Source organism: Coturnix japonica, chromosome 2, assembly GCF_054131305.1.
Source record: "Coturnix japonica strain WE chromosome 2, WE-NBRP24, whole genome shotgun sequence".
NCBI classification, from domain to species: domain Eukaryota; kingdom Metazoa; phylum Chordata; class Aves; order Galliformes; family Phasianidae; genus Coturnix; species Coturnix japonica.
In genome coordinates, this window is record NC_140664.1 from 101,463,360 (window position 1) to 101,489,769 (window position 26,410).

General features: G+C 44.1%; 2 protein-coding genes and 2 long non-coding RNA genes across 5 annotated transcripts in view; 3 read left to right on the forward strand and 1 right to left on the reverse strand.

Annotated features, from left to right (window-relative positions):
- MTURN (maturin, neural progenitor differentiation regulator homolog) overlaps positions 1–11,687 on the forward strand; it is a 33,080-nt gene extending 21,393 nt beyond the window's left edge. The window contains exon 4 of one of the 2 annotated variants that reach the window (XM_085538286.1): positions 11,533–11,687. The gene's annotated coding sequence lies outside the window, so the exon portion shown is untranslated. The remainder of the gene's footprint in view (positions 1–11,532) is intronic. The other variant, XM_085538280.1, reaches the window with a different exon arrangement.
- Positions 11,545–14,191, forward strand: LOC146762091 (uncharacterized). Its single transcript, XM_085538287.1, has 2 exons — positions 11,545–11,684; positions 11,910–14,191. The coding sequence occupies exon 2, from the start codon at positions 12,676–12,678 to the stop codon at positions 13,627–13,629; it is 954 nt and encodes a 317-aa protein (XP_085394413.1). The 5' UTR covers positions 11,545–11,684; positions 11,910–12,675; the 3' UTR covers positions 13,630–14,191.
- A 5,107-nt stretch (positions 14,192–19,298) lies between these two features.
- On the reverse strand, positions 19,299–20,386 carry LOC146762092 (uncharacterized). The gene is made up of 2 exons (XR_014942936.1): positions 20,308–20,386; positions 19,299–19,524 (listed from the first exon to the last, which is right to left on the reverse strand). It is a non-coding gene; the product is annotated as an uncharacterized LOC146762092 (long non-coding RNA).
- Positions 20,387–21,930: 1,544 nt separating this feature from the next.
- Positions 21,931–25,112, forward strand: LOC146762093 (uncharacterized). Its single transcript, XR_014942935.1, has 3 exons — positions 21,931–22,014; positions 23,651–23,738; positions 24,977–25,112. It is a non-coding gene; the product is annotated as an uncharacterized LOC146762093 (long non-coding RNA).
- The last annotated feature ends 1,298 nt before the right edge of the window (positions 25,113–26,410 follow it).

Here is a 26,410-nt window from a genome sequence, read left to right on the forward strand (position 1 = left end):
TAATTGTCAGTGCAGTTGGCAAAAACAGCCTCTTTCTCCCCAGCTTTTCTCCTGGTCAGTGTGCCCAGAACTGTGACTGCCTTTTTCCCAGCTGTTTTGCTGGCCACCCTCCAAGCACAGGGCTCCATTTTTCTCTGTATCCTTATGGATGATACACTCACTTCCAGCAAAGGCATTTGTCAAGAACGGAGACTTGTATGCTTTGTTAAGAAGGGCATATTGTGCTTGAAACAGGGAATTCATACAGAAAAATCAGTGCTAGTTTTTATCGCATCACACCATCCCTTTTGGTTAATAAAAGTCAGGAATTATTTCATACTGGCTTTTCTCAAGGGTTCTTATTGTTCTATTCCTTCTTGTTTGCTGTGCTTCATTTTTGTCTCTGTAAAACCTTTATCAAGAAGGTTGTGAGCTGCAGTGAGTCACGCCGCAGCAATGGGGAGCGGCAGCATCGAGCCATGCGTGCCAAGTCTGTGCCCTGGCTCTCATGACGAGGGCTGCTGCTGGCCTGAGGTGGCTGGGACTCCTCCTGAAGCTTGGTGTTGCCACTGGAGCATACTACACCAGGATTATTTATGCAAAGCGTAAATTGCAAAATGCAGCCTTGTGGAGCACTCCTCACCTCTGGGAAATGTCTGTGCTTGAGTGCAAGGCAGCTCTATGAGATAGCAAAGAGGTTTTTCATGGCTTCTCTAATTGCGTGGCAGCAGCTCTTTCTTCTGATCAAGTGTGCAGCTGCTTGTTTTTCCAGCTCTGTCGGATAGCAGGAGGCACCTTTCTGCGAACAACCACACTGTGGCTCTTGCTACATTCCTTTGGGCTCTGTAAATGTGTAGTTTCTTGGTGGCGTCATGAAAAACAAAGGGAGGGAAGGCCCTACCTGCAGAACCAGTAATGCAGTCATGGTCTGGCTTCATAGGTGCTCCCCAAGCAGTACCAGCACACACCACATGAGCAGTTAATGAGATAACTGGCCCCATGCAGCGTCCCTTGAAACAGAGATTGCGGCACAGCAGTAGGTCAGCTAAAGCACGTGCTGCCAGTCCAGTGAGCCTGGCTTCATGATCAGCATGCAGAGAGCACAGAAAGGGACAGACTTTGCTGCTCCGCGGGCTTTGGAAACTCAGTACTCCATAAAGTGGTTCTTTACATGGCAACAGAGAGAATAATCTGCTGAATGGCTGAATGGGAGAGCAGTGTGTTCAGTGGGAGCAGCCAGGCAGCTCCATGGGGGGCACTTTTCTCTGATGAAACTGAAACCCATTTCAAAACAGGAAATGAATTTCCCTCTTTCTATTTGATGAGTCCCAGAAATAAAACCACGTCCTTTGACACCCATGGAGGTTTCTTCTCTGAATGATGTATTTATAGGAGCGGATGTGCCACAGACACCTTCACATAACGCCAGCTCTGGCTTGTTAGTGACAGGTCCCAAGGTGACAGGCAGCTCAGAACTGTGTTAATCTTGGCTCCCCTTGCAGCAGCCCAAGAGCAGGACTTGCACACTCAGTTTTCTACACTGGAAAGCAGAAGAGCAAGGTGATATGCAGGAAGGATGAACAGATGGTGGAATCGTAGGATCATTTGAGTTGGAAGGGACCCTTAAAGGTCATCCAGTCCAACTCCCCTGCAATGAACAGGGACACCTACAACTACATCAAGGTGCACAGAGCCCCATCCAGCCTGACTTTGAACGATCTCTGGGGACATCCACCACATGGTACTTGTTTTGGAGAATATATGCTACAGACAAATATCTAGTGATTCTAGGGATGATGCTGGCTCCCGGCATGGGGTATCTCCAGCACAGGTTACCCTGAGGGGGACAACAAATCCCCACCACCGCTCCCTGCATGTGCCTGCAGGGTGTGTTGGGGTCTCACAGTGCTGGGAGCTGCTCTTCTGCTGGGCTGCTGCTACCATGGGGCAGGGAGCTCAGTGTGCACTCACTGTGTCAATATTTAACAGTGGTAATTAGTAACAGGTTGGGTGGCTCAGGAATTCAGAGCTCAGCATTTGCCACGTCCACCTTTCCCACCTTCTGGGTGCACGGGGGCTGTGTCTGCAGCAGGACAGGCCAAGGTTTGCGTAATGCCACTGCCCCTTTCTTTTTTCCAGTAAATATTATTCATAGGCTTTCACAAACGTGTGTTCCCTTTGCTCTGGTGGCTCACGACACTGTAAGGCTCGTAACATAAGAACTATATTCTAAGTGGGGAAAATAAAGGTAGTTTTGTGGCTAACTGATGGGCAGCTCCCTCTGCTACCAGCTCCAGAACCCAGTGGTAGCACAGCAAGCATCCTCCCTCCTCCAAGCAGTATATCCTCACTGTGCCACCAGGCCATGCTCCACTGCTGCCCTGCACCCTGCAGAATGTGCTCAAGATCTCTTTGTCTCTGCTCTCTCCACGCTGCCGTGCCAGTGTGTGTGCATTAATTACACTCATGTCAATGGCGATACACGCATTGTTATTTGGCTACACGTACTTATTCCTGGCTTTCTGAAAGGGATGTGTTATGTTGTTTTCCCAAAGGAAGCAATTAGGAGGTTCACTTGATTTACCAGGGGCTGTGCCCTCTCCTGCTGGAGCTGGGCTTTACTGCCATAACAGCGGCCTGGTGCAGCAGGAGAGAGCTCAGCTCTGCATTTCCTGATTCATTCTGTTCTCTATGGCACATCCATAAACAACCTTCCCAATGAGGTGCAGGAGTCAGCCTGCTGCTGCAGATGGGCCTTGTGAGGGCAGAAAGGAATGGAACAATACCCAAGCCAAGAGTCGTTAATAGGAGAGGGGGGAGGGGATGGGAGATGATGGAGGATGCAGCTCAAATGCCCCTGACAGCTGTGTGCCTCCCATGGCTTTGTGTCCACACACAGAGGTGACAGCCCCGATGGGGTGCGCCTTCAATTCTGAATGGGATGCTGTGCACTGAGACTGTCACGCAATGGGGTGCTCAGGAAGAAGGAAACCAAAGGAAGGTGGCTTTTTATGATCCCAGGGATGCAGCACCTCTTGTGCAAGGACAGGATGAGAGAACTGAGGCTGTTCAGCCTGGAGAAGAGAAGGCCATGGGGGGAGACATTCAAGATCAGGCTGGATGGGGCCCTGAGCACCCTGATACAGCTGTAGATGACCCTGTTCATTGCAGGGGAGTTGGATTAGATGATCTTTAAGGCAACAGAGCCAGAAAATTGTGCATTGGGCCAGGATAAAACCCCAGTTTTCTCCATTGTTTTTCCTACTCTGTTAAAACCTGGCCTTATGCACAGCCTTGCCTTGCTCTTGACCATCTAGTTCGTCTTGAGCGCAGGGATCCCACAGAAACACAAGGAAAAACACACACAGCCATAGTGGAAATTATCTCCAGTGCTTCTGATGCAGAATGAGAAAAGCCATATCCCCAAAGCCACGGGGCGAGAATTTGCTTTCTCTAATTCTCCTTTTGTGTGGAGTGCCGTCTCAGGATCAGGATCAGGAATTCTATGGCAACCCAATTTAAATATGACAACATATGAGATCAGTATGAAAATTACTACACAATTCAGAGCCCTCAGTCCTGGTCTAGGGCTCACTGCTGACAAGCTTACATTAAGAAGCAATTACCTTTGAAAATGACCCTATCAGGCCAAGAAAGCGAAGCAAATTTCTCTATCCAACAGACACTTCTGGCAACTTCGGTTCTGTTACACTATCAACATGTTCCATATTGCATCTGCTATTACTGAGTCTTTCCCCAGAACTGTGCACAACCGCAAAGCTTCCAGGCTGTAGGGATTTTTGCAGCTGGGGTGGGTACAGTTCAAGATGGAAGCTCCATTAGCTGGAGAGGTGTAGCCAAATGATTGCTGTGTGAACTGATTTGCATGGACATCTAAATTCCTTCACAAACAGGAGAAGAACCACTCGCTTTTGGAGTTCCTGTCTGAAGCTGCCACACACATCTAAGGCACTTTTGAACCATGGAATCATAGAGTTATTCAGGTTGGAAAAGACCACAAAGATTATCTAGTGCAACTTGCTGTCAACTCACACTGAGCTTCCTTTACACAGTGCTGTCCAGGTGCAAAGCCAGCACCTGAACACATTAACAAGATCCTACAGCGAGAGGCTGCCCCTTTGAAGGGTCGCATCGCTTTTGTGCTTTGCTGTCTCTACGTGTCTCTCACGAAGGCTTTATTATCATTGATAACAAAGAACTAAGAGGGAAAAAAAATTCTATTCAAGTATTGCATAGTCAAAAAAAATCACTTCCCTGGATGCTGGAAAATCAAATGGAAGACTCCAGGGCACAAGGGCTAATTAAAAAAGAAAAATCACACACACACACAAAATCACAAAAGCCTGCTTTGCTCTGAAAACCCTCGAGGGGAGATAAAAGCTGAAGGGAAGCACATGCTTGAATAATAAGGGTCTTAATGGGTTTGGGTCCGTATCTACTACAAAGCATTGATTTTGGATGCTCGATGAAGTTAGTTATTAGATTAGGAAAAAAGAATAATTTAAAGAGACACTGCCCACTGAAGATCATTCTGTTGGAGAAGTTTGTGTTGATGTCATAAATAATCACTCATTTTTATGAAAAATAGAAGAGGCTGGAGTGGAAAAAAATCTTTTTGGTGCCCAGATTATTCATTGCATGGCAGAATCTGTAGTACATCTTAGCTTCTCCCTTCAGTGTCCGCTCCTTGCACTCCTCAACTTGTATCCCAGTCAGTCTTTGGGAAAAGGCTGCAGGGCTGCAGCAGTGGGATCAGCAGGAGAAAAGGACTGAGGTGCTCAGAAAGAGCCCAGTTATGCAGATGGGAAAGGAGAGAAAGGGCTGAGGGAAAGGGGAGGTTAGGCTCCAAAGTCTCATGTGTTGACTCCAACAAACTTAAGCTCTGTCTCTACAGCTGTTCCCTTGTAGGAGCCCAGCAACCTTTGGGATTTTCTTGCTGGGAACAAATGACAAGGCTTGAGTCCCAGTCTTCTTATCCAGTTTGTGGTTTGGACTTCCAAACGTAGGCACTGCAGTGGAAATGTCTTATCTGAACCTGCTGGTTGAGCTCTCTTTGTACTCACTGTGAAGCTGATGAGTCATCTCATCCCAGAGCAGACATTTGAAATGAAAGAAGGCAGGTGACTCATATCTTATGAGTACCCACTTCTCTTCCTTATTATAAAGGGCAGCTCTGATGGAGACATCTGATGTCAGGTGAGGTCACTCCCACCTTGACTGGCTAGTCTGCCATAGGATGCAAAATATGAAGTTAGAAAAAGAATAACACATGCAGACCGATCGTCACTGATCTATACATTACCTTAACCAGTGAAATGGTGAAAAGTCTCGTGTCTGATTGCCTCCAAGGTGTTGGAATGGCAGCCAGGAGGTTATGTTGTGGTTTAAACACTGTGGCCCAGGTTACATGGCTACTCAGACCAGCTGCCTGTAGTAGTCAGTTTTAGGCTGAGCATCTCTGGAAATTAGCAAGTGATATAATGAAAGTTGGCAAACCAGCAGGTTATCTTTGAGAAGGCCAGGAAGTCATCTCCTTTCTCAGCCCTCTGATTTCAGTCCTCATGCCTCACCCACTCTGGCTATGACAGTAACAGTGAACACAGGCTCATCCATAACTGGTAAGATCCAATGGCGCGGGTCATTGCAGAGCTCATCTAGAAACGCCCATTTGATGGTGACTTACAGCATGCTCAGGAGGCCATCTGTGTATGTAGCATCACCACAAACTCAGCCTGATTGTTAATAGCAAAAAAAAAAGCATGTTCTCTCCCAGGCTGGACATCTAACTAGCAGTTGTCAAGTTTTTGGATCCCATTACAAGCCCTGCAAATCAGCAGTAATTCCTGCATTTCAAAAGCAAACCTCTCACTCTGTCATCTACAAAGTTGTCTTTGGAAGGAACGAATGATTCGGAGCTCACCCAAGATGACTGCATGTCTGACTCCTGTAATCTCTGCTCTCCTCCCTGGTTGTTAATCTTGGACTCTGAATAGCTGCCTAGCCCAGCTGCTGCAAGTGCTGCCAGGATGCGATTCTGGGTTTGAGCTTTATGGACTTGTCATTAACACCAGCTGGTCTTGCAACAGTTTTCTCAGTGTTACAGCCTGATCAAGATCTCAGCAGCAGTGGGATGTGCATCCAGTGAGGATGGATGACTCTGGGATTCCCAAGCAATATCTCTACAGCTAGTTAGCTGGAGGCAAAAAACATCTTGTTAACAGACACCACATAGTGGCCAATGTGGTGCATTCAGGTTACCCCGAAATACTCCTGTAGAGCGACCCAGACAAAATAACAACTGGAAGTGGAAAACTTTGGATGCAAACATCTATAGACAAATCCATGACCACAGATTTTGAGGTAGAAAGTACAGCCAGCCTGGAGGGCAGAAGAGAGAAGACGGTGCTGAAGGAGAAGCAGCTGGCCACTTTTTCATCTACCTAAAATTCCTGTGCTAAGCTTGTAGGTGAGCACGTTCCTGATATTTTCATGCATCTTAAGATTATGTATTTTCATGCGAATTCAGAAAGAGCTGGCACATCGGTTAAAACTGGCTACAATATATCTATGAAACGGACATGATGACAACACCCATTCATAATAATAATAGTTATATTTCCCCTGGTTTCTGAAACAAAACCAATTTACCCATTCAAATGTCTCCGGAAAAATTCTGCTGTTACCTCTCTTCATCAAGACAAGGCAGAACCTGGTGCTGATGCTCATTACAAGTGCTGTCCCAGGTAATCACACTGCTCTATGAGCAGCAAAACAAATGAGTATTGAGTTCTGTGGATTTATGACCTATTTTCCCTCATCTGCCTCCAGCAATGTCCTGTGCCATACCCCAGCTTCCATATAGGTCATCTGATAAAAAGCATCTACGATGCTTTTTCTGACTCCTGTGCTGAAGGAAATGAGGATTACACAGGTCTGACCTCTAAATCACTGTTTATCCATACAGGTTGAAAATCCATTGGTTGTGGAAGAAGGGCAGGACAAAAGGAAAGGTCACAATAGGACACATGACTGCAGGAGTACTCAGAGACCAGAGGGCCCTTGTGTGTCAGACTGTCATTTCTGATGTTTGCTGGGGATGTTCAGTTGTGAAGCAGATGCTCAGGTCATTCCTTCCCTGGCAGCTGCAGAATCCCACCTGTGTTCTGACCCCTGCAGACCTACCTAGCCAAGTCCTACACTGCTCCAGTTCAGGAGCTATACATTTTTATGAGTGCTCGCAGCCAGATCGTTTGGATCATTTTTCTTGACTATGCAAGCTCCCAAACAGTGATATTATTATTTACATCCATCAAGTCTCTCATTAATCTAAATCCTGCCCTCTAACAGACAACACATAATGCCTCCTAAGGGAGGAGGCTGCCTCTGAGTCACTGGCAGAACAGTGTGTTCTCTGCTCTCATGGGCTCTCCACCATGTCTGGCTTTTACATCTCCCTATTTGTAGTTTTACAAGTCGTCTCTTGGATTGCAGTCATCCATCAGAGCCCTGCAAGGTGGCAAGAAACGAAAAGAAATGTCTGGGCGTTTTTCTTATAGCTGCCAACCAGTATCTGTGTTGACTCAATGATCTGGCACTCGTTCACCCAGCCCAGCAACACTGAAAATGAGTTTTGGGTATGTTTCAGCAAAGAAAATTGAAGATGTGGGATCCTTTCTTATTTTGATAATTTGGAGACTATTGGTCAGAAATTACTGGGCACTGCAGTACCACATGGCAGATAACTTGGTGAGTAATTCAATGACCCAGCTAATGAGGAAAGATGATCTTACGAGAAACAAAGTCCTTCCAGCAGCATCCAGATGTCAAAATAAGTGAGTGCATGGCAGCATCTCTCTTCTGAAGTTCTGTGTGGGAAATAGCTGTGCTGGGCCTGGATCTTGGGAACGGTCCTAAATATGCCACCTGGAGGCATGTCTGGAGGCATCCAGACATTGAAGATTAGATTTGGGCTCGCTCATCTTCCCTGGTCAGAAATATAAAGGGATTTGAGCAACTTTGAATTGAATACACAGTATTTCTTATGGAGATTGCTTCACTTAGCACACAAGTCTTCATCTGGTGTAATGGAATAAAGAGTTTAAGAGAAGCACTTAACGTGGTGGGATCCTCAGGGTTTCAGGGGCACTATCAGTTCTGCATGTGGATTGTTTCTTGTTGTATTAGGCGAGTGTACGCTTTTCGGGCTGTGACGAGATAGGTCCATCCCCATGCCATCAAGCTATATGGTGTATACGTTTCCAGTGGGCGTACACGAAGGGCATAGAGTATATATACGTGTGTTAGCTTCAATAAATCGCCATTTTACTGCTCATCATATTGGTGTCATATCAGTAATTGGTCAAGCTGCAAACTTCCAGAGAACACTGACAAGATAAAGGTAACAAATGGTGACCCCGGACGTGATTGGAAGTGGAGCAGCTATAATTCTAACGGCGAAGGTTCTCACTGCGGAGCGGTAATTATTTACTCGCGGAGTGGTGAAAGACTGGGACGGGAGGATTGGCCATAACTCTTCGTCAGGCAGTAGGGAGAGCTCGGAACCCCCTCGGTACGGTTGGGGAAGCTCCAGGTTGGGGCCAGGTGGGGTACGTTTGGCCGGAGGCGACATGGAAGCCGTAATCAAATTATCAAATTAATACCGCTACGGTATGACCATGGTTTGTTCTGAAGTTAAGCCACTGCCAAGTCTCAACACTCAAAAACTGTGATATGACCTCAGGGAAAAAGGCAGAGCTCTTTGAATGAGCTTTGCTTTGGTTTTATTTATCTTTTTTACAAGTTTAAGTAACTTGTAACGTATCTTGGAATTTGGAAAGTTTTGTGTGTGCACCTCTTGGGGAAGTGAGAAAGTAATTTTTTGACGTTTGTGCTTCTCCAAGAAGTTTATTGCTTTTGAAAAACCTAGAAATGTTTGCAGACCTTTTTTCAGGTCATCCTGGATTTCTGGTACTTCCTTCACAGTGATAATCATTCCTTTCTTCCATCTTTTTGTCAAACTGATTATGATTTACATGCAACTCCTCCATAGTGTTTCCAAATGAAATGAGCCAAGAGACCTATCTAATATCTGTTAGTTATGGTTACAAAAGAAATCTATCATAAAGACCTTTGCACTGATGTTTTTCAGTGTCAGTTCCAGCCCAATGGTATCAGTGGACAATAATCATCCTTAAAACTATGCTACTTAAGCAAAAAAAAAAAAAAAAAAAAAAAAAGAGGGAATAGAGATGGCACTTCCAGCAGGAAGGCTTGCTAAAATGACATATGTATTGAACTTTTAAATCAAGGATGTGATGATGGGCAACAACCTGTAGCCCTCACTTCATTTCAGTTAACAAGGAAAGAGTGAAAAGTCATGGAAAAAATATGATAATATTAAAGAATTTGGAATCAGGTTAATGGGAAGGCCCATTCCTGCTGATAACTTGGAGGAGAGCAAGAATGCTTAGGATAAACTGTATTGGTTATTGTCACTGTCTTTGTGATTGTTAAATGCAAATGGTATATGAAAATCTTAATGTTATAGGGATGTGTAAACATGAATGCTATATGGAAGTGGAATTATTAATGTTATGTGCAACTGTAATTGAGGGTACGAATAGTGGAATTGTGAAAAACAAAAAAAAGGAAAAAGGCTACAGAAGAACAGTGAGTTAAAATATCGAATGTGACCTGCTCTAGCCAGAGAAGTTTAAGTGCCAGCAAGAGAACGCAAACCCCCGCACTGCCCCCCCTCACTGCCTACCCCCCTCCTCCGCCGCTTGTGAAAGTAAACAAATCGTTACTTCCGAATGGGGACAAAAGCATGCAACTGACCCTAGTTTAGTGTGAATCACTACCCCTGCTGGGACCCGAATTACAGACAAAGTAAGTGATAATTTGGTGTGGGTAGTAGAGGCCCGAGACAGGGATAAGAATGCAGCACCAATTGCATTCAGAGTAACACAGACAGCTCAGCTGATTGAGCTTTGGTCATACATGAACCCATGGTCTCTTGCCACTCACTCCAAACCGCCTCAGTTTTGGTGGGTTTTGCCAATGGCCTATATATAGTATCTGCTCACACCCATGCCAGGTGCACAAGCTAGATATCCCGTGATCATGCCAAGATGGTCTGTCTGGCAGGAATTGTTACAGTCTTTTGGTTTTCTCCCTCTTTGTCTGCAGACCTGTTTGCACCTCTGAAGGTCTCTTGCTAGTCCCAGCAAGAATGTCTTCATTTTCTCCCAATAATATACTCATTTAGGGAACTAGGGTAGAGGACTTGGACAAATTTGTTGATGGAGCTTGGAAATTGTATGGAGGGGGAATTGTGGTGGTGGAGTTGGGAGGAATGGTGGCAGCTTTACTAGAGCAGGTCCTGAAGATCCTAGGATGAGTTTTACCCCCCAGTGGGCTGAATGCAGTGCGCACACAGCAGTGCAAAGATATTTGTTTTCTGACAGTTACAGGTGCATCTCACTCTATACTGCATCAAGAATTACTACCCATAGATGATTTTTGTAACTATAGTAGGAGTAGGTCAACAAGAAAAGCTTACCAATTAAATAAAACAAAAAGAAGAAAGTTAAGGGTAAAACAAGTAACAATAGGAATAAGTAACTATAGCTGTAAATAACTTTCTCTGAGTAGTCTGTATTGTAGAGAGATCTAATATAGTGGTTTGTTAGCAAGAATTAAAACAGGAGAGAATCTGAGATGGGTGAGAAAGGCAAAGTGCACTTTGAAGCAGGGGATGCCCTGCAGGCACTGCCTATCACATTCACCACTATTGTGTTCCTTCTCTCTCCTTTTGGTGGTTTAGCACCTCATAGTTGTCGATAAGTAATAATACATTAGCTTAGAAATTTCCATTTATAGAATTGTCTAAAATGAATGCTTGAATGAGTGTGTATATGTCAACTCAAAAAATTATGACCTTACATGTAACCTTATGTTTAGTGCATTGTCAGTCAAGGTTTTGATTGAGTGATGATTATGTTAACATTTAAGTCTCCTGCAGCTCAGCGACACTGGACCACTGCCATGGTGGTCCTTGGTGTGCCGCGACATATCAAGACAGACAATGGCTCGTGCTTCATCTCGCGATCTACTCAAGAATGGCTTGAGCATTGGGGAATATCGCACTCGAATGGCATCCCTGGGAATTCCCAGGGGCAAGCAATTGTGGAAAGGGCCAACCGACTCCTGAAGGACAAGATACGTGTCCTTGGGGAGGGGGAAGGTCACAGAGGTAGGATCTTGGTAGCCCAGCAGGCAGGCTCTTTGAATGAGCTTTGCTTTGGTTTTATTTATCTTCTGGTCTCTGAGCACTTAATTTGCTGTGAGGATGCATTTTCAAACCTTTCTCTGTCGTCGCAGGAGGGAGAAAAGGAGAGTCGAGATAGTTATGTAATGCTGTTATTCTAGGATTTGAGATTTCTAAGAAGTGGCATCTAGGTATTGTGGGAAGATGTGCAGTGAAACCACGTGTGTAATTTGCTGTTACACCATATTTTCTCTTCTTTGTAGCTACTCGGGCTTCTGGATGTTGAAGATGATGCATTTGAAGAATACAGTGCAGATATGGAAGACGAGGCACCAGAAGCAGATCACCAATAAATGGGTGTCAGTCCGCAGTAATTTGCAGAGAAGCTGAAAAATTGGGAATCCTGTGGTACCAGGTGTGTTGTATTAGGCGAAGTACGACCCTCGGGATGTAACGTGATAGGCCTTCCCCTGCTGGGTCATGCATACGTGAAAAAGATAAGGATGAAACTGGATACCTATATAAGGGACCCTCACATTCCAATAAAGGCCATTTTACCGCTGACCATATTGGTGTAACAAGCAGCTGTGACTTGGTCGGGGCCGTCGATACACATTCACAAAGGGACTTGACTTTCCAGGTTACCAGATCGAGGTAACAATTGGTGCCCCGTGTGAGGCTAAGTCCTGGAGGTGAGTGTGCGACGGCTAAAACCGCGCTGACGGACGCGGTATCCACGGTTCGAGCCCGTGGAAGCACTCTCGGTGGGGTGCAAAGGGGAATGCAGCGCTGCGCCTATCCTACGGCCGATAGTTCGTAGAAGACCAGGAAGACTTCAGGTCTCTGGGTAAATGGATTCCGTCTTTAGAGTAGTATTGCAACTTTGTAAAACCTATTGTGGTAAGAGTGCTCCTTCTAAGAAGGATATTGCCGCTGTTGCCTCTTGCTTGGAGTCGGCGCGGCTTTTACCCTCCCCTGGCGTTTTGCTCGATTCGGGGCGGTGGGACTCTTTCACTGAGGCCCTGCTCCAGAGAGCCACCCGCGAGCATAAAGCGAAAGAATTAAAAACCTGGGGTTTGGTCCTAGGTGCGCTTAAAGCGGCTAGGGAGGAGAAGCAAGTCCAGGCCATCGCGAAAGGGGTCTTTGGTCTGGATTCCGGGACGTCCGGGATCTCGGGGGGTGCGGGGGATCTGCTTTCTTGCAGTGACTCCGGATCCAAGATGGCGTCGGCCACGCCGGCTGATTCCAAGATGGCCATGGCCGCGCTCGAAACAACAACTCCGGAAAAGAAGGCGGAAGCTGAGTCATCGGAGGAGGCGCCACCATCATATCCCCGCCTTTACCCCTCTTTGCAGAGCTTTCACTCACCCGAAGGGGGCGGTTCTTGACCGGAGGGGGGAGGGTTTATGGAGGCGGCGCGCCGTGGAGGCGTGGGCTCGCCCTCATACCCGCCCCCCTCAGAGGAGGGATCGTGTTCCAAAAAGGGGGAGGAACGGAAGGCTTTGCCCGGCCCCACAGGATCGGGTTCGCCTCCACGGAGGGAGGAGTTGTGGGGGGAGCAAGAGGTATCACGCAAGCCCACTAAGTGGGCTGACATGCAGGAATCAATGCGTGAGTTGGGACTCAAGGAGCGAGATCATGCAGTGTTCCCGATTGTCGTCAGAGAGGAGGGACCGGTTTGGGTACCTTTGGAAGCAAAAGCAGTTACTCGGTTTGCAGAAGCGATTGAGAAAAAGGGGCTGAGATCTCCGATGACACTAAGTGCTTTTGAGGCACTCATTGCCCCAGGTCCCCTACTCCCGTATGACATTGAGAGTCTAATGAGAGTCGTTCTCGAGCCAGTTCAGTTTACTTTGTGGAGGGAGGAGTGGATGATACAACTTAAAGCTACTGTAGCTGAGGCTGGACGTGATGCTCAACACCCTGCTAATGGGAGGGAGGGGGAACCGAGAACTGATATAATGAGGCTTTCGGGAGTAACTGCGGAAATGGCTGGGTCCCCAGAGAGACAGCTTAGGCTCCTGCGCCCAGGGGAATTGCTTTCCACTACAGGGGCGGCTGCTACTGCCTTTAGAAACTTTATAAGAAAGGCAGAGCCTGCAGCCCCGTGGTCAGAGATTGCTCAGGGTCCCTCAGAGTCATTCTCTGATTTTGCTAATCGATTGATACGAGCAGTAGAAGGATCGGATCTACCTAAGGACGCGCAAGCTTCTGTTTTAAAGGATTGCCTGAAGCAGAAGGCTCACAAAAATGTTAGGGACATCATTCGAGCTGCCCTGACGATCTTGAGACTCCGGGTGAAATTATTAAGTATGTGCTGGACAAACAACAGACAACACCGCTGTCTAATGAGGGGCTAGCAAACGCATTGCTTTCTGTCATTAATATAGAACATATTTTATCAAAAAATAGCGATTGCTTCCTTTGACCAAATACATTTCTGTTTGATCATGTTACTTGTTCCATACTTACCTAACAATGAAGAAGATGCAGAACGGGCTTCATCATATCACAAAGTATTTACATATTTTATTTGTGTTTTATTTTTTCTTCAGTCCTCTACATTTTGGGGTTGGTAGCCATTCAGTAATTCACTGAGAGCAGCAAGGCCCCTGGCTGGGCTGCCAGACTGAGAGGCTGCACCTGTGAACACATGTGTGAATGCTGCAGGTGTGGGGACTCAGTGACAAAACATGGGTGTAGGTCAGTTTTGCTACTGACTTGCTCTGAGCTTCGGGTGGATTTCAGCAGCTGGGCCTCTGTGAAATTCAGTGGGTGCAGGAAAAGGACCTTTCTGGGAAGATGCCGGGATTTGGAGACCACCCCAACTACCCACAAAGTATCTGTTTATTGAACTTCTGCAATGTGTGAGTTATTAAAATTGCTCTGGGCGGTTCTAACATAGATGCAGTATAACCCTGACTCTTGCTTCTCTTGTTTTTTTCGAATCCCCTTATTCATTTCTACCAGCACCACCTGAATGTGTTGATCCTGAATATCCTTAACAGAAAAAAATTGTGCCATGTACTTGAAGCCACCTATCAATAAGAGGTTTTCCTTGAAATATAAATGGCACCTTCAAATTTGTCGTCTTTCCATAAATAAATCTATTCTAATGAGGTCGTTCATGCCAAGCGCATATTCTGCTCCCCAGCGTTAATCCCCTGGCAAGTCTCCTCAGGCCTTCAGAGTAATCGGTAGCATCATTCTCAGTCATCAATCACAGCTCTCCTGAATGAACACCGGCTGCAGTGGCACACAGTCCCACACACCAGGGCCGAGCTAATGAGGCAGCACGAGCTAATAAGGGCTGATTTGATTGAACTCTGGAAAAATGAATTCCCTTGTTGCTCTCCTTCAGCAAATTTGGCTTTGATAGATATAGCAGAGAAGCTCTGTCCCACAGGTACAGACCACTACAAAATTCTGCCTGTACTTACATGGCAACACCACGAACGCTGTCCAGTTTTTCTATTGCAATATGGAAGTATAAAAATGGACAATCCATGCTGGGACAAGACAAGCATTTGTACTGTATACAGAAAGGCACTCACACACCCTTTTAAGTACAGTAGAAACTGCCAAGAGGTAAGCACATCCTCGCTCCTGTTTTAGATAGAAAGAGATGTAAACTCTCTGGGGCTGAGTGGTGCTCTTCCTGTAAAAATATGCATTTTATAAAGGGCTTTATTTCCTGTACCCTCTGGGAAATGAACAAATGTTGCCACAAATGCTAAATATTTCCAGCTGCATCATTCTGTCTTAACCTATACACTAAAAAGAAAAAAAAAACATAGAAAAGACCATGAAGATCACCTACTCCAGCCATCAGTCCATCACCTCCATGCCAGCTAACCGTGTCCCTAGGTCACAGAGTTGTTGTGAGTTGAGGCTGATGAATTATCTGTGCCTGATGTTGCTGCTGCTAGATGAAAACACAAAGAGAAGCAGTAAACTGCACCTCTGTGAATGATGCCGCTAGGCTGAATAATTAGAATTGCATTGCGCAAAACTTGTTGTCATGGTGGATCAGAGAAGGCAGTTGCACTGAGCGTCTTAAAACCTGCACAGGGCTAACAAACTACAGCTGCACAGCACCAAAATGTAGAATCCAGTTCAGTACAGAGCATTCCCAGCAGATATCCACTTAGCAGAGTAAATAGAAAGTCTTGTAAAGCAGAAGAAAACTTAGTGCAGCCTTGAAGCAGCTGTCTTGACTTAGAGGGCCGGAAAGTGCAAAGGTAGATCTTTTCCCTCAACTCAGGCCAGGGATCTAGCTCACTATGAACTGTGCTTAGTTTTTGCTTACGTTAAGCCTGATGAATGAATGCATGCAAGTTATTTTGCAAATCTGCACTCACAGAGATTAACACAACCCAAAGATGACTAAAGTAAGCAAATCAAACTCTTCCTCGGCAACCATTAAAGCTACTGCTTTTCAAATGAAAAATGTAGGACTGTGTTTGAGTACACACAAAAATAGGTGCTGTGTCTGTAAAATGTGCAATTGCATAAAAGCCGGCTCCTTTTCTGGGAGCTGTTATAACAGGAAACTATTGAAATAAAACACACAGTAAATGAATAACTTAGAGATCATATTTGTATGAATCTTCTTCAAAAATACGTATATGTTGAAGGAGAAGGCAACTGACCATTAAAGTACAGAGCCATGAGCTCACTGTGGAAAAAAAAACCAAAAAGATATTTTTAGTCAAATTAAAAAAAAAGAAAGTCTTCTATTCAAGGCTTCAGATCGTGCTGTATTAAATTATAGGAGTGTAAACTGGTTCTGATTTGAGAAGAAACGGCATAGCAAGATGCGATGTGTCAGAAATGTAATTGTATATTGCACGCTGATGCTCTGCTTGTCTTCATTTTGTTGGAGGCTGACCAAACTGGGAAGCTCATCATAGCCAGGATAATTTTAACCCTCAAGAGTCCAGCCCCACAGCTCTTAGACACAGAATTAATATTTTTTCCCTTGTCTCGTCAATAAGGCAATTTTTGTTAGTTAAGAATTTACAAGAAATAAATCCCCTGAAGTAGAGTTACAGCCACTGGGGCTGGAGGGGAGCCCTCTCTCTGAAAATAAGGCTGTAAGGATCAAGCCTGAAAAAACATTAGGGGCTGAGGTTGCCCAGAGAAGCTGTGGTGCCCCATCCCTGGAGGCTCTCAAGGCGAGGTTGGACGGGGCCCTGGGCAGCCTGATCCAGTGGATGGCAGCCCTGCCCATGGCAGGGGGTTGGAGCTGGGTGGGCTTTAAGGACTCTTCCAAGTCAAACCATTCTGTGATTCTATGATTGATTCTATGACAAACATCATCTTTTAAGGTTCTCCCCATTGTGAAGGGAATGTTAATGGCAAGGAGGTCTTGAAACTAAGCACACGCTGAGAATCTAGCTCTGAATGCTGATTGTGCCAATCCCCACGTTGCCACATTAAGTGCCAGGAGAATTACTGATCCTGGTTCATCAAACCTCTTCCCTTCCCTTCCTCCAGGGAGCATGACTTATTCCTAACACACACCTAACCTCTCATGTGAGACAACAGCCTCCTCCTCTCCCAGACTCACCGACTTCTTCTGTGCCATGATGGCCAAAGCCTGCTGTTCAGGCAGCTGGAACATTGTCAAGTACAAACTAAATCTAGTCACGTAGGAAGGGTATCCTTTTTACCTGAATTTGGACAGAGGTGTATGCAAAAGCTGTACCACTTCAGCATTCCAATACAACCTGGTATTGTCAACCTGGAGAGGATGTACAGGGTAGGCATTTATGCTTGCACTGAAGAGTGTCAACTGTCCAACCATCAACCTATCATCACCATACCCAGTAACCACATCCCTCAGTGACACATCTACATGTTGTGTGAAAACGTCCAGTGACAATGACTCTACCACCACCCTTGGCAGACAGAAAAGGCAGTTCTTGATTCCAAACTACTCCTACATGTTGAAAGGAAAGTGAATGATTATTCTGAGTAGGTGATAAATCCAAAAGCAACAAGAAAAAAAAAAAAAAAAGAAAAAAGAAAAGAACAAACAACAAAACTCAGCAATTCACTCAACAAATGTCCTAGAAGGCTTACCTGAGATTAGATGATGAAGGCATGAACTTTTTGGTCCTGTACTTACTTTAACCTCTACTTCAACTCTAAGCTCTTCTTTTTAACCCACAATATGGCTGTTTATTTGGTGTTTTCTATCAGGCCAAGGGGCATTTGATGGTGAATAAAAAAAAGAATGAAAAATACAAGAGATGGCAGTTGCAAACTGAGAGAAGAATTCACTGAGTGGATCACTTTGAGAACAGTGAGCCTTCCAGCTAGCACAAGATTCCTTCTATCCATATACCTGAAATTCTAATGTAGCTGGTCATGGCTGTGAAATATTGACTATGGAGGGGTTCTGATTTGCAGAGGTTCAGCACCATGAGTTGGAGGGGAAAGAAAATCACATGGTGTAGTCTTCTGAAATCAGTGTGCCAAGGGAAAAGGAACATGCAAAACCTCATGATACTTCTGGTTCCCTACAAATGGCTTTATGCTTTGCACTGATACTGTTCTGAAAGTTGTCCGCTGTATGTCCATTTGGGTCTGTATGCTGTATCTGATAGAGAATACAATTTTTAGATTCTGTAAAGTATGTAATGAGGGGAAAATAAACAGCATGGAAAACATTACTGTCCAGCATACATAGACTTAATAAACATATTTCTCCAAATCTTCAGCTGGTCTTGCTGGCTTCATTGACTTCATAGCAGAGTTATACCAGCCTACACTAGCTGAGGATATGGCCCACCAGATCACACGTTGCCATGTGAAAATGCTGAGTGGTACAGTTTATTTTCTCATGTGTAGGCCCTGCCAACTGGCACGGCTCTCTTATGTCTTTCTCCATTCGCCGTCCTCTGAAAACATCTTTTGTGTTGTCTATAGACATTTCACTTTTCCCTTGCCAAATATTAGCTTTATGACTGAGCACTTCCTTTGATTCCTTTTGAGATATCTTCACAACTTTACCTTTCCCCAACACAATGCCCTTTAATTTCTGTTAAGCAATGTTGTATTGTCTTTAGGTGCAGCATGAGTTTAAAGAAAACAAGTTCATTTTTGCAAATGTTTGTGTAGCAAATGAGTTCCAGTGGTTATAAATAATAAAGAAAAACTAAACAATACACTCCTTCCTGTGAATCATAAGTAGGTTGGCTACTTTTCTGAATTCTCCTCCTAAAATAAGAACTTTGCCTTCACTGAGAAGACAAAAGCATGTTGTCCTATGAAGGCACCTCAGAGCTACACAGTAGCCTGTGAAAAATCATGGGTGTGCCAGAATGAGGTGTTGAAACTGAGAACACTTGTGACATACAGAATGCAGTCTCCCAGTGATTCTTGTAGGCCAGTCCATCCTACAAAGCCCTGTGCCCATCTAATGAGGGCTGAAATTATCTCCTTTACTGAATAGATGGAGGATGTTGTTCTGAATGATCTAGGTGCAAAACTGCAGGAAATCTCCTGGGCTCATTCTCCATCCTCCATTCTCTTTGACTTAAGGGACACGTGAGGTTGCCCACTCCTTTCAAGACACAGTGGCTTTTAGTCTTTAACTTTCAGGCTTTGGACCTTAGGGCTGATAAAATGCTGGATTATAGCCTTACTCCTTCAGAATGAATGCTAACTTGTTCCACCCCTCCACCTCATCCCTATAACCCCACTGATGTCAGTAGGAACACCTAAGAACTAATATTCCCTTTGCTGTGATTGAGCGTACTAGATTCTGATGTGAAATTACATCAGAATTATTTTCTTCTGTATTTTTCTTTGTCTCACTTGACCTCTGTGGTCTAGGGAAACCGAAAAAGCTTTTCTATCACATAAACACTATCTTACGTCAACCAGTGATCTATAGGGTACCCATCCAAACTACAACCTGACCTTCAACAAGCCTGCAATAACTGACCCTCATGGCTGTGTTCTCATGGCTTCTGAGATCCTGCACACTACTCTGGAAAGACAGGCTGGACAAATAATGGTCATTCTGCCAAAGATTATTTATTTATTTATTGTTCCTGGAACGTTTAGTCATCCTGAAATACTTCTTCCAGGACACCTAAAAGAAGGCAGTTTTGTTGGTGTGGCCACATTCTACCTCAGGCACCTAGAGGAAATAAATTCTAAGGACTTCTGGTTGTTTTTTATCTCTTCCTTCCGATGTTGAACTTTATACTGGGTGAAACAGAAAAACAGAAAATATCTGCCTTTGGGAAAAAAATAAATAAATAAATAAATCAGTATTGGCCAATCCTGTGCCTTGATCCTATGATGTGTTTCACTTCCATCTGAGTATAGCTTCTTGTCATTGGAAGACTCATGGAACTGCAATCAAGTCATTCTAGTGTATATGCAATTCACATCCATATAGCCAGCCATGGGCATCCCACAAAAAATAAATCAAATAAATCTGAACAATGGGAGAAATTCATTTTACTCTGAAGATACGCAGAGCTGACAAAATATGTCTGAGAACTTTATTAAAATAATGTGTCATGCATAGCAAACAGCTTGGAGAAACAGTAACAATCAATGCATTGAAAACAAGATATCCAAAACAGAGCTGTAAATTTAGGTGTCCCTACGGCCACTGTACTTCCACAGAAAGTTTGACAGACCTGTAGTACTTTCATGGATACAGCCATGTCATACATGAGATTTTCACAACTTCCCTTAACCAGCTCACTATAAGATCAGGCAGATGTCAGTGAAGGGAACAACAGGAGAGTGCATCTAAGGAAAGGTGGAAGTCAGTCCCATCTTGTATCCTACCACACTGCTTTTGGTTTGAAATATACAGCCTCACTCCCAGTCATGAGTATGTGTCCATGTGAATGTTTCAGAAGACCTACAAGCTCACCTTACTGGAGTTGCACAGCTCTAGATTGTTGCATGATCCTTGAAACACTGGTCAGCTCGTTTTGCAAGTAAAACACATGGAATCACCATATGGAGTTTAAATTTCCACTAAAGAACAAAAATTCTCCTACCCATTGTTGTTGTTCAGGAAATCTCCCTAGCAGGATCCAACTGTGCAGTGTTTCCTTTCTTGAGCCCGAAAAGAGCCTGAAACAATACCCATCAGAGAGGTAAACTGCTCAAACTGCTTGTTTCCATTCAGGTTTTGACTCAAAACATTATTGACACCATTATAAATGTCAACATTTGATACACAATACATGAATACATTTTAGCAGATGGAGAAGAATGGAAATGAAGCCAACATGCAGTTGAGGCTCAGTTCAGAATTACTGGGAGGAGAACTGGGAGAGGAGGGATGCCAAGAAGGAAGTAGAGCAGAAACAGAGAAAGGAAGATAGGAAGGGAGAAAAAAATCACTCCCACCCAGTTCTGCTGAATCAAGCACTGAGGAGTGAAAGAAAAATAAACAACGCATTACTTGCTGCAGCAAACGGTTAGGCTTTGCTTTTGCTCTTTGTATAAAGCTGACTCTGAGATCAGCAGTTGTAGACAGAAGGCGGTGTTTTTGCATAGATCCACACCACAGCCCTTCCTTCACTGTCAGGCATGGAGGCTGTTCTCCTCAACAGGATGCATGGGTTGTCCCTAATGTCAGAGTCAGCTACGATAAAACAGCCTATTAACCACCCATTTTGAGTTAACAGGAGTAACCTACAGCATAAATCCAACAGCTCTACTGAAGCAACAAAATGGCACTAAATTTCTGATAGGGTTTTGTTGTAACTAAAAATTACGGTCCTTCTAGATTGAACAGATGTTCAACACTACCGTTCATCACTCTGGCTGCGAAGGAACAAGTACCTTTGTTAAAAAGCTCAGTTACACAGCAGAAACACATTTAGTAGGGATAAACTGACAGAAAAATAGTCCTCCCGATCTGCAAATGGAAACTTTATCTCTAGAATCTAATGAAATGGGAACTGTATTTCTAGATTCTGATAAAAAGATGCCAGAGTTCAAGGATGAGAATAGATGTGTAAGCAAAAAGCTTAAGATTTTGCAATTGAGGGACCAGGATACCAAGAATTTACAGTTCAATGTGTCTAAAACAGGCCCACAATGTTATTTTTAGGACCCCCTTGACATTTCCTAAAGAGGAGCTTCTATGAATTCTCTCCCTTTTTTTCTGTTCCTATGGTGTTTATGAACTGAACGCTTGTGCTTCTTAGACATAGGTGATTTTTCACAAAGTCTCCGCATTTAAAGGGTAAGTCTATCAATTCACGATATTCACTATTCTTGTGCTACTCTTTCATTCTCCAGGTACAAAAGAAGAATCAAAATTCAACAGTCAACTTTTTTAGGGAACCCTTTTTCATGGGACCTTTTCTGCTTCAGAGCCTTGGTAGCTCCATTTTTATCGGGCAGATTAGTCTGCCTGCTTTTGGTCTCAGATTTGCTTATCTAGCCTTCAGCAAGTGCTATGCACAAGCTTAAGTCTGACAAACTTAATTTGTGTTAAGAAATAATTTTCTGTTGTCATAGAAACCCGTGCAAGATGATCCAGGCATGAGCAAAACCGTAACAAAGGTACACGGACTGGTGCCTCTGCCAGTGAAATACCCCTTGTTGTTTGTGTCCCACCAGTAATTTCCTCACACCCTACGGCGAAAGGGGCAAGAGGATCTCATCTGGCAGCATTGCTGACATGGATGATTTGCCTGGAGGGTGACTGCAGTGCCTTAAGGAGACCACATTTCCCTGTCCAAAAGAAGGTTTGTAGCCATTGCAGTTATTCCATGAGGAGAAAATAAATGTTTTCTTTCAAAAAAAGGGAGCAAAACTGCAATAGAAATCCCCATAACCAGTTGTAGAGACCTCCATGATACCACAGGAAGAGAGAGAATGCCTTCTTCCATTATGCCAGGGGTTTGCTTCCATCAGCAGGAGTGAATCATGCCCACATCTTAATGTTTGCACAACTCTTGTCATCCAGAAATAAGTTTTATTTCCATCATAGATTACACCCAATGAACAGAACAGTAACAGGGAATAAAAGAATCAATGAACACTGATCATCATGACAAGTCTGTGTCTAACTACCTTCACCCAGCACACCCTGCCCATTCTAATGACTCCCTACGTGATATAAATGGACACTTTAGGAGACTTCAGGGCAACGAGAGCACTGAGTCTGCTACAACATCTGCACTCAACCTCAGCCATCAGGGACATTTACACCCAAGACTTGCAACAGCAGTGAACACCTCTTATCGTTGCTGCTGATGCTGTTGGACTGACTTAACTAGATTCTTCCCCAAGGGAAGTCTCTGTGCATCTGCTAGTGTTGATTTGGCTTTCAATAGGCTTTTAGCTAAAAGATTATTGCTGTGGCTCCACGGCCTTACAAAGGGCAAAAGGGCAAAAATGTTACTGCACAAAAAAAGTCAGAAAATCTGTAACATTTTGTGCAGAATTAAAGTTCCTCTAAGCAATGACTGGAAGAAGAGCAAAAGGATTCCCGTCCACAGCGCTCTTCTGGTGCAATTAGTACTGGAAACACTCCAAAAAGACAAGGACATAGATACATTACAGCTTCTTTTTTGCCCCTACTGCTGATTAGTAGCAATATGTCAATAATTAGAACAGAATTTTGTGAAAAAATATTACCTCTTTTTCTGCTGGTGTACTGTCCAAAAGGTTTTATTTTTCCCTTATTATTTATCATATGAAAATATTTCTCAATAATGTCTCTTAGTCCTTTTTGATCTGAAGCTTGCTCATATTCCTTTTGTAAGTGTTAGAGACGGAGGCAGGTCTGGCATCACTTCTGACTCCTGATAAGATAAATGTAGATTTTAGTGCTGGGTGTGCCTGTGAATTCCAAACTGATATTTTTCAATGTTCTCTGTAAAATGCATTTTTGTGGGCTATCTGTGCAGCTTTACCTTTGCTAATAAAGAAAGGTAGAACACAAGGGACAGGAAGACAGCTGAAGTACACTAATCTAATGATTTATGTGGATATTAGTAGGCATTTTTGACAGGAGTCCAGTTACAAGAATCTGAATAGAAATCCTGATTATTTGCTTCTTTTCGCAAGAAAAGGGTGAGTAGGTGATGGAAAATGAACATACTTAATTATTATTATTATTGTTGCTAGATTGTAAGTGCCTATCTGCCACTTCCTCCCTATGTGCATATATACACATCTCTTTTTATGTTCACTGCCTGTCCACAGCCTGTCTTATACATGCATCTCATTATGTCTCATTATCACATCTCATTCCCATGCTCTTTATAGTGCAAAACAAGGTGTGCATTTGACTATGAAAATGCTGGAGGGGGTGTGTGCATTTTGCATGGGAGATGCTGCAATATCATGTCAATCATTGCTCCTTCTCTTTCTTAGGCTTTGCAGATGAATCCTGGATGTGCCCCAGCTGGAATTCTGCTGGCACTGGAGAGACGCAGATTTAGACACCACATTCTCATTCCAGGTCCACTGGCTGTGATTCATATCCTGTTATCAAACAGGGACCCAAAGCTTTCTTTCCAACATGCTGAAAATCTGGTTTAGAGATAAGCACATTATGTGGGTTGCTGGGGAAGGATTGTCTTTGCCAGTTGAGCCCTTACTTTGAGATCTCTTTTTTTTCTTCCTTTCCCATAGGAAAGATTGCTGCCTATTATCCAGTTTAGCTACTGGAAAATGGGTAGAGGGGGACCACAGTGATCTAGTTCATTATTATGTATCCACTGATGCTGGATGGGCATACAGTTCCTACACGTTCCCCAAGCTCTTGCAGCAGCTTGTGCTCTGTCAGTGTGGATACTCTCAGTTTTCTTGCTGAGACGCTCCTCTGTTTCTGAGGCTGTGAGCCTCACCCAACCATGGCTAGAGCAGGAAGAAGGCCCTCAGGGCCTGGATGCATTATCATACAAATGAAGGGACACCCCAGCTATGCAGCTGCAAGGAGGGGCAGTATCTTTAAAAAGCAGGCAGTAAGTACAGCTCAAAACAACGATTTCAGGGAGCTTAGGAACCAGTTAAAATCCGTACTGGTCAGGCTGGATAACACATATCCCCATCCCCTAAAAAGAATTCATTCAGTGCAAGTCGTTTACATCAGGACATTGCCTGGGGCACAGCTGACATATTTGCGGAGGAGCAGTGTATCAGCAAGCAGCTGGGCTAAGATGAGCAGACAGATTACAGCAGGCAACTGAAGGTGATCTCTCCCATTTTCCTGCCCGCCTGTGACTCAAAGGCCATCACTCCATGGGATGCACTCATCATGCTCTTAGCTGGGTTCTGTGCCCAAATCTCTGCTTTGCCCACATACAGGGACCAGCGTTTCCTTCACAGTAAAGTAGTCTGGGCTGCAATCTGAAATCTTCGTGTTGCTTACAGTACCACTGGTAAGCTATGGAGAACCATTCTGCCCTATGACCACTTTGAGGAGAGCATCCTGGCCCTGTGGTTCACAGGAAAAGAAGCATGGAGCAGCTGGGATTAGTACAATGCCGAGGGCTGTGGGATGTATTGATAGCCACAGATATTCATATACATATATTGTACATACAGACTTCAGAATTACTGCCTGCTGTGCTGAAGAAGATGAGCTAACCACCTCTTCTAGATCCAATTTGATTTGTGGCAACAAAAATCTCCACTTTTCTTTGAAAATGAGCACAAGAAAATATTGTATACATGAGTTGTTTTCTATCCCCTCAGGTTCTTGCTCCTGAGATAAGTCCGCTTGGTGGTATGTAGAACACAACTCACCCTCATAATAACAATTGTGCTTCGAGACTGTCATTAACCAACAGAACTGGGAGGCTGGCATATCCCAGATCTGGAAGAAGAGAATGGGGAAAAGATCTTCTGCTCTCTGTGAGAACCAAGAATTTGGAATATATTTCATCAGATGTTAGCCAATTGATCTTCCTGTTGGACATGTGCTGGGCTGTGGCCTCATTGACAGATTCCAGATTAATCACATGCCTCTCAGTGAGGGTTTTCTTAGTGAGGTTTTTCTGCTTCCAGCTCTCTTGGATTCTGGTAAGTATAATAGCAGGATTTTTAGCACGTTACAAAAAGAGGTGAAGTTTAAACACGATTTCAGCACCAGTCTGACTAAATCCCTCTCTCAATCAATCTCGTTCCACTGCCTCCACAATCAAACCATGCACAGAAAGGCCTTAAGAACTGAAATAATGAAACCCCAAGGAAGAGCAGCTTATAATGAAAACAACAGGGCTGATAATTAAACTTCTAGCAATGATCTGAGCTGGCAGTCAACTCAGCCAGCAAATAGAGAGAGAGAGAGACCAAATTCTCTGCTATCTGTCTTTGGGAATGATCAGCCTTAATGATCTTTCACCCTACCTCTTAAAGTGGGCTGAAAGTTTCTATTCTGGCAGCAGGCAAAGCTGTCTCCAACTGGCACGCTCCTTCTTCCTCCTTGGAGTTTCCCCCAGTTGATTTTTAAGAAGCCATCTGATATAAAACCCCGTGTTTGCCTCTGGGCTCCCAGCTCATTCCTATTTCATTACCTCAGTTTTGATGCCCACAAGAAATTCTAATAAGAATTAATTCCCTACCTGTGAAAGCCCTAATAATGCACTGCACAGTGATGCTAATGAAAAACAGTATGTGCTGTAGTATTTGATTCCCGAGCCCTTGTGATTAATTGTGACAGCAGCAATAACAGTCAAACATTTACTTTACGTCAGCTGCTGATTGACAAAATGTTCATCTAGTATATTCCGGTACAGCTCACACCTTTAAATCCTCAGGTGAATTCAAATGCTGCTCCTCTAGCCAGTACAAGCCCTACATAATTAATTGTTCCTGGGACCCATTTTTTAAGATACACCCAGCTATATGAAAACCTGCAGACTGTTTTTGCAGAAATGGTTACTGCATGCTCTGTGCTTCATGGTTTTGCTTAGCAGCCTAACATCACTGGCTTTTATTTTTGTAACTGGTGTTTGCATAACTTGGACTACGACTTCTGTAAGAGCTCAGCATATCCAAAGCTCTTATTATCACAAGGATCCAGTAGAAAATGTATTGACCTTCTGTGCCTATTAAGGTTCTTTTAACCTACACTTTGAGCTGCTTGGAATTCGTGAAGTGTTTTATTCTGACAGGATGATAAAGAGG

Excerpts from the sequence above, each read along its gene's own strand:
- LOC146762091 (XM_085538287.1), top strand. The coding sequence starts at position 12,676 with ATGGAGGCGGCGCGCCGTGGAGGCGTGGGCTCGCCCTCATACCCGCCC.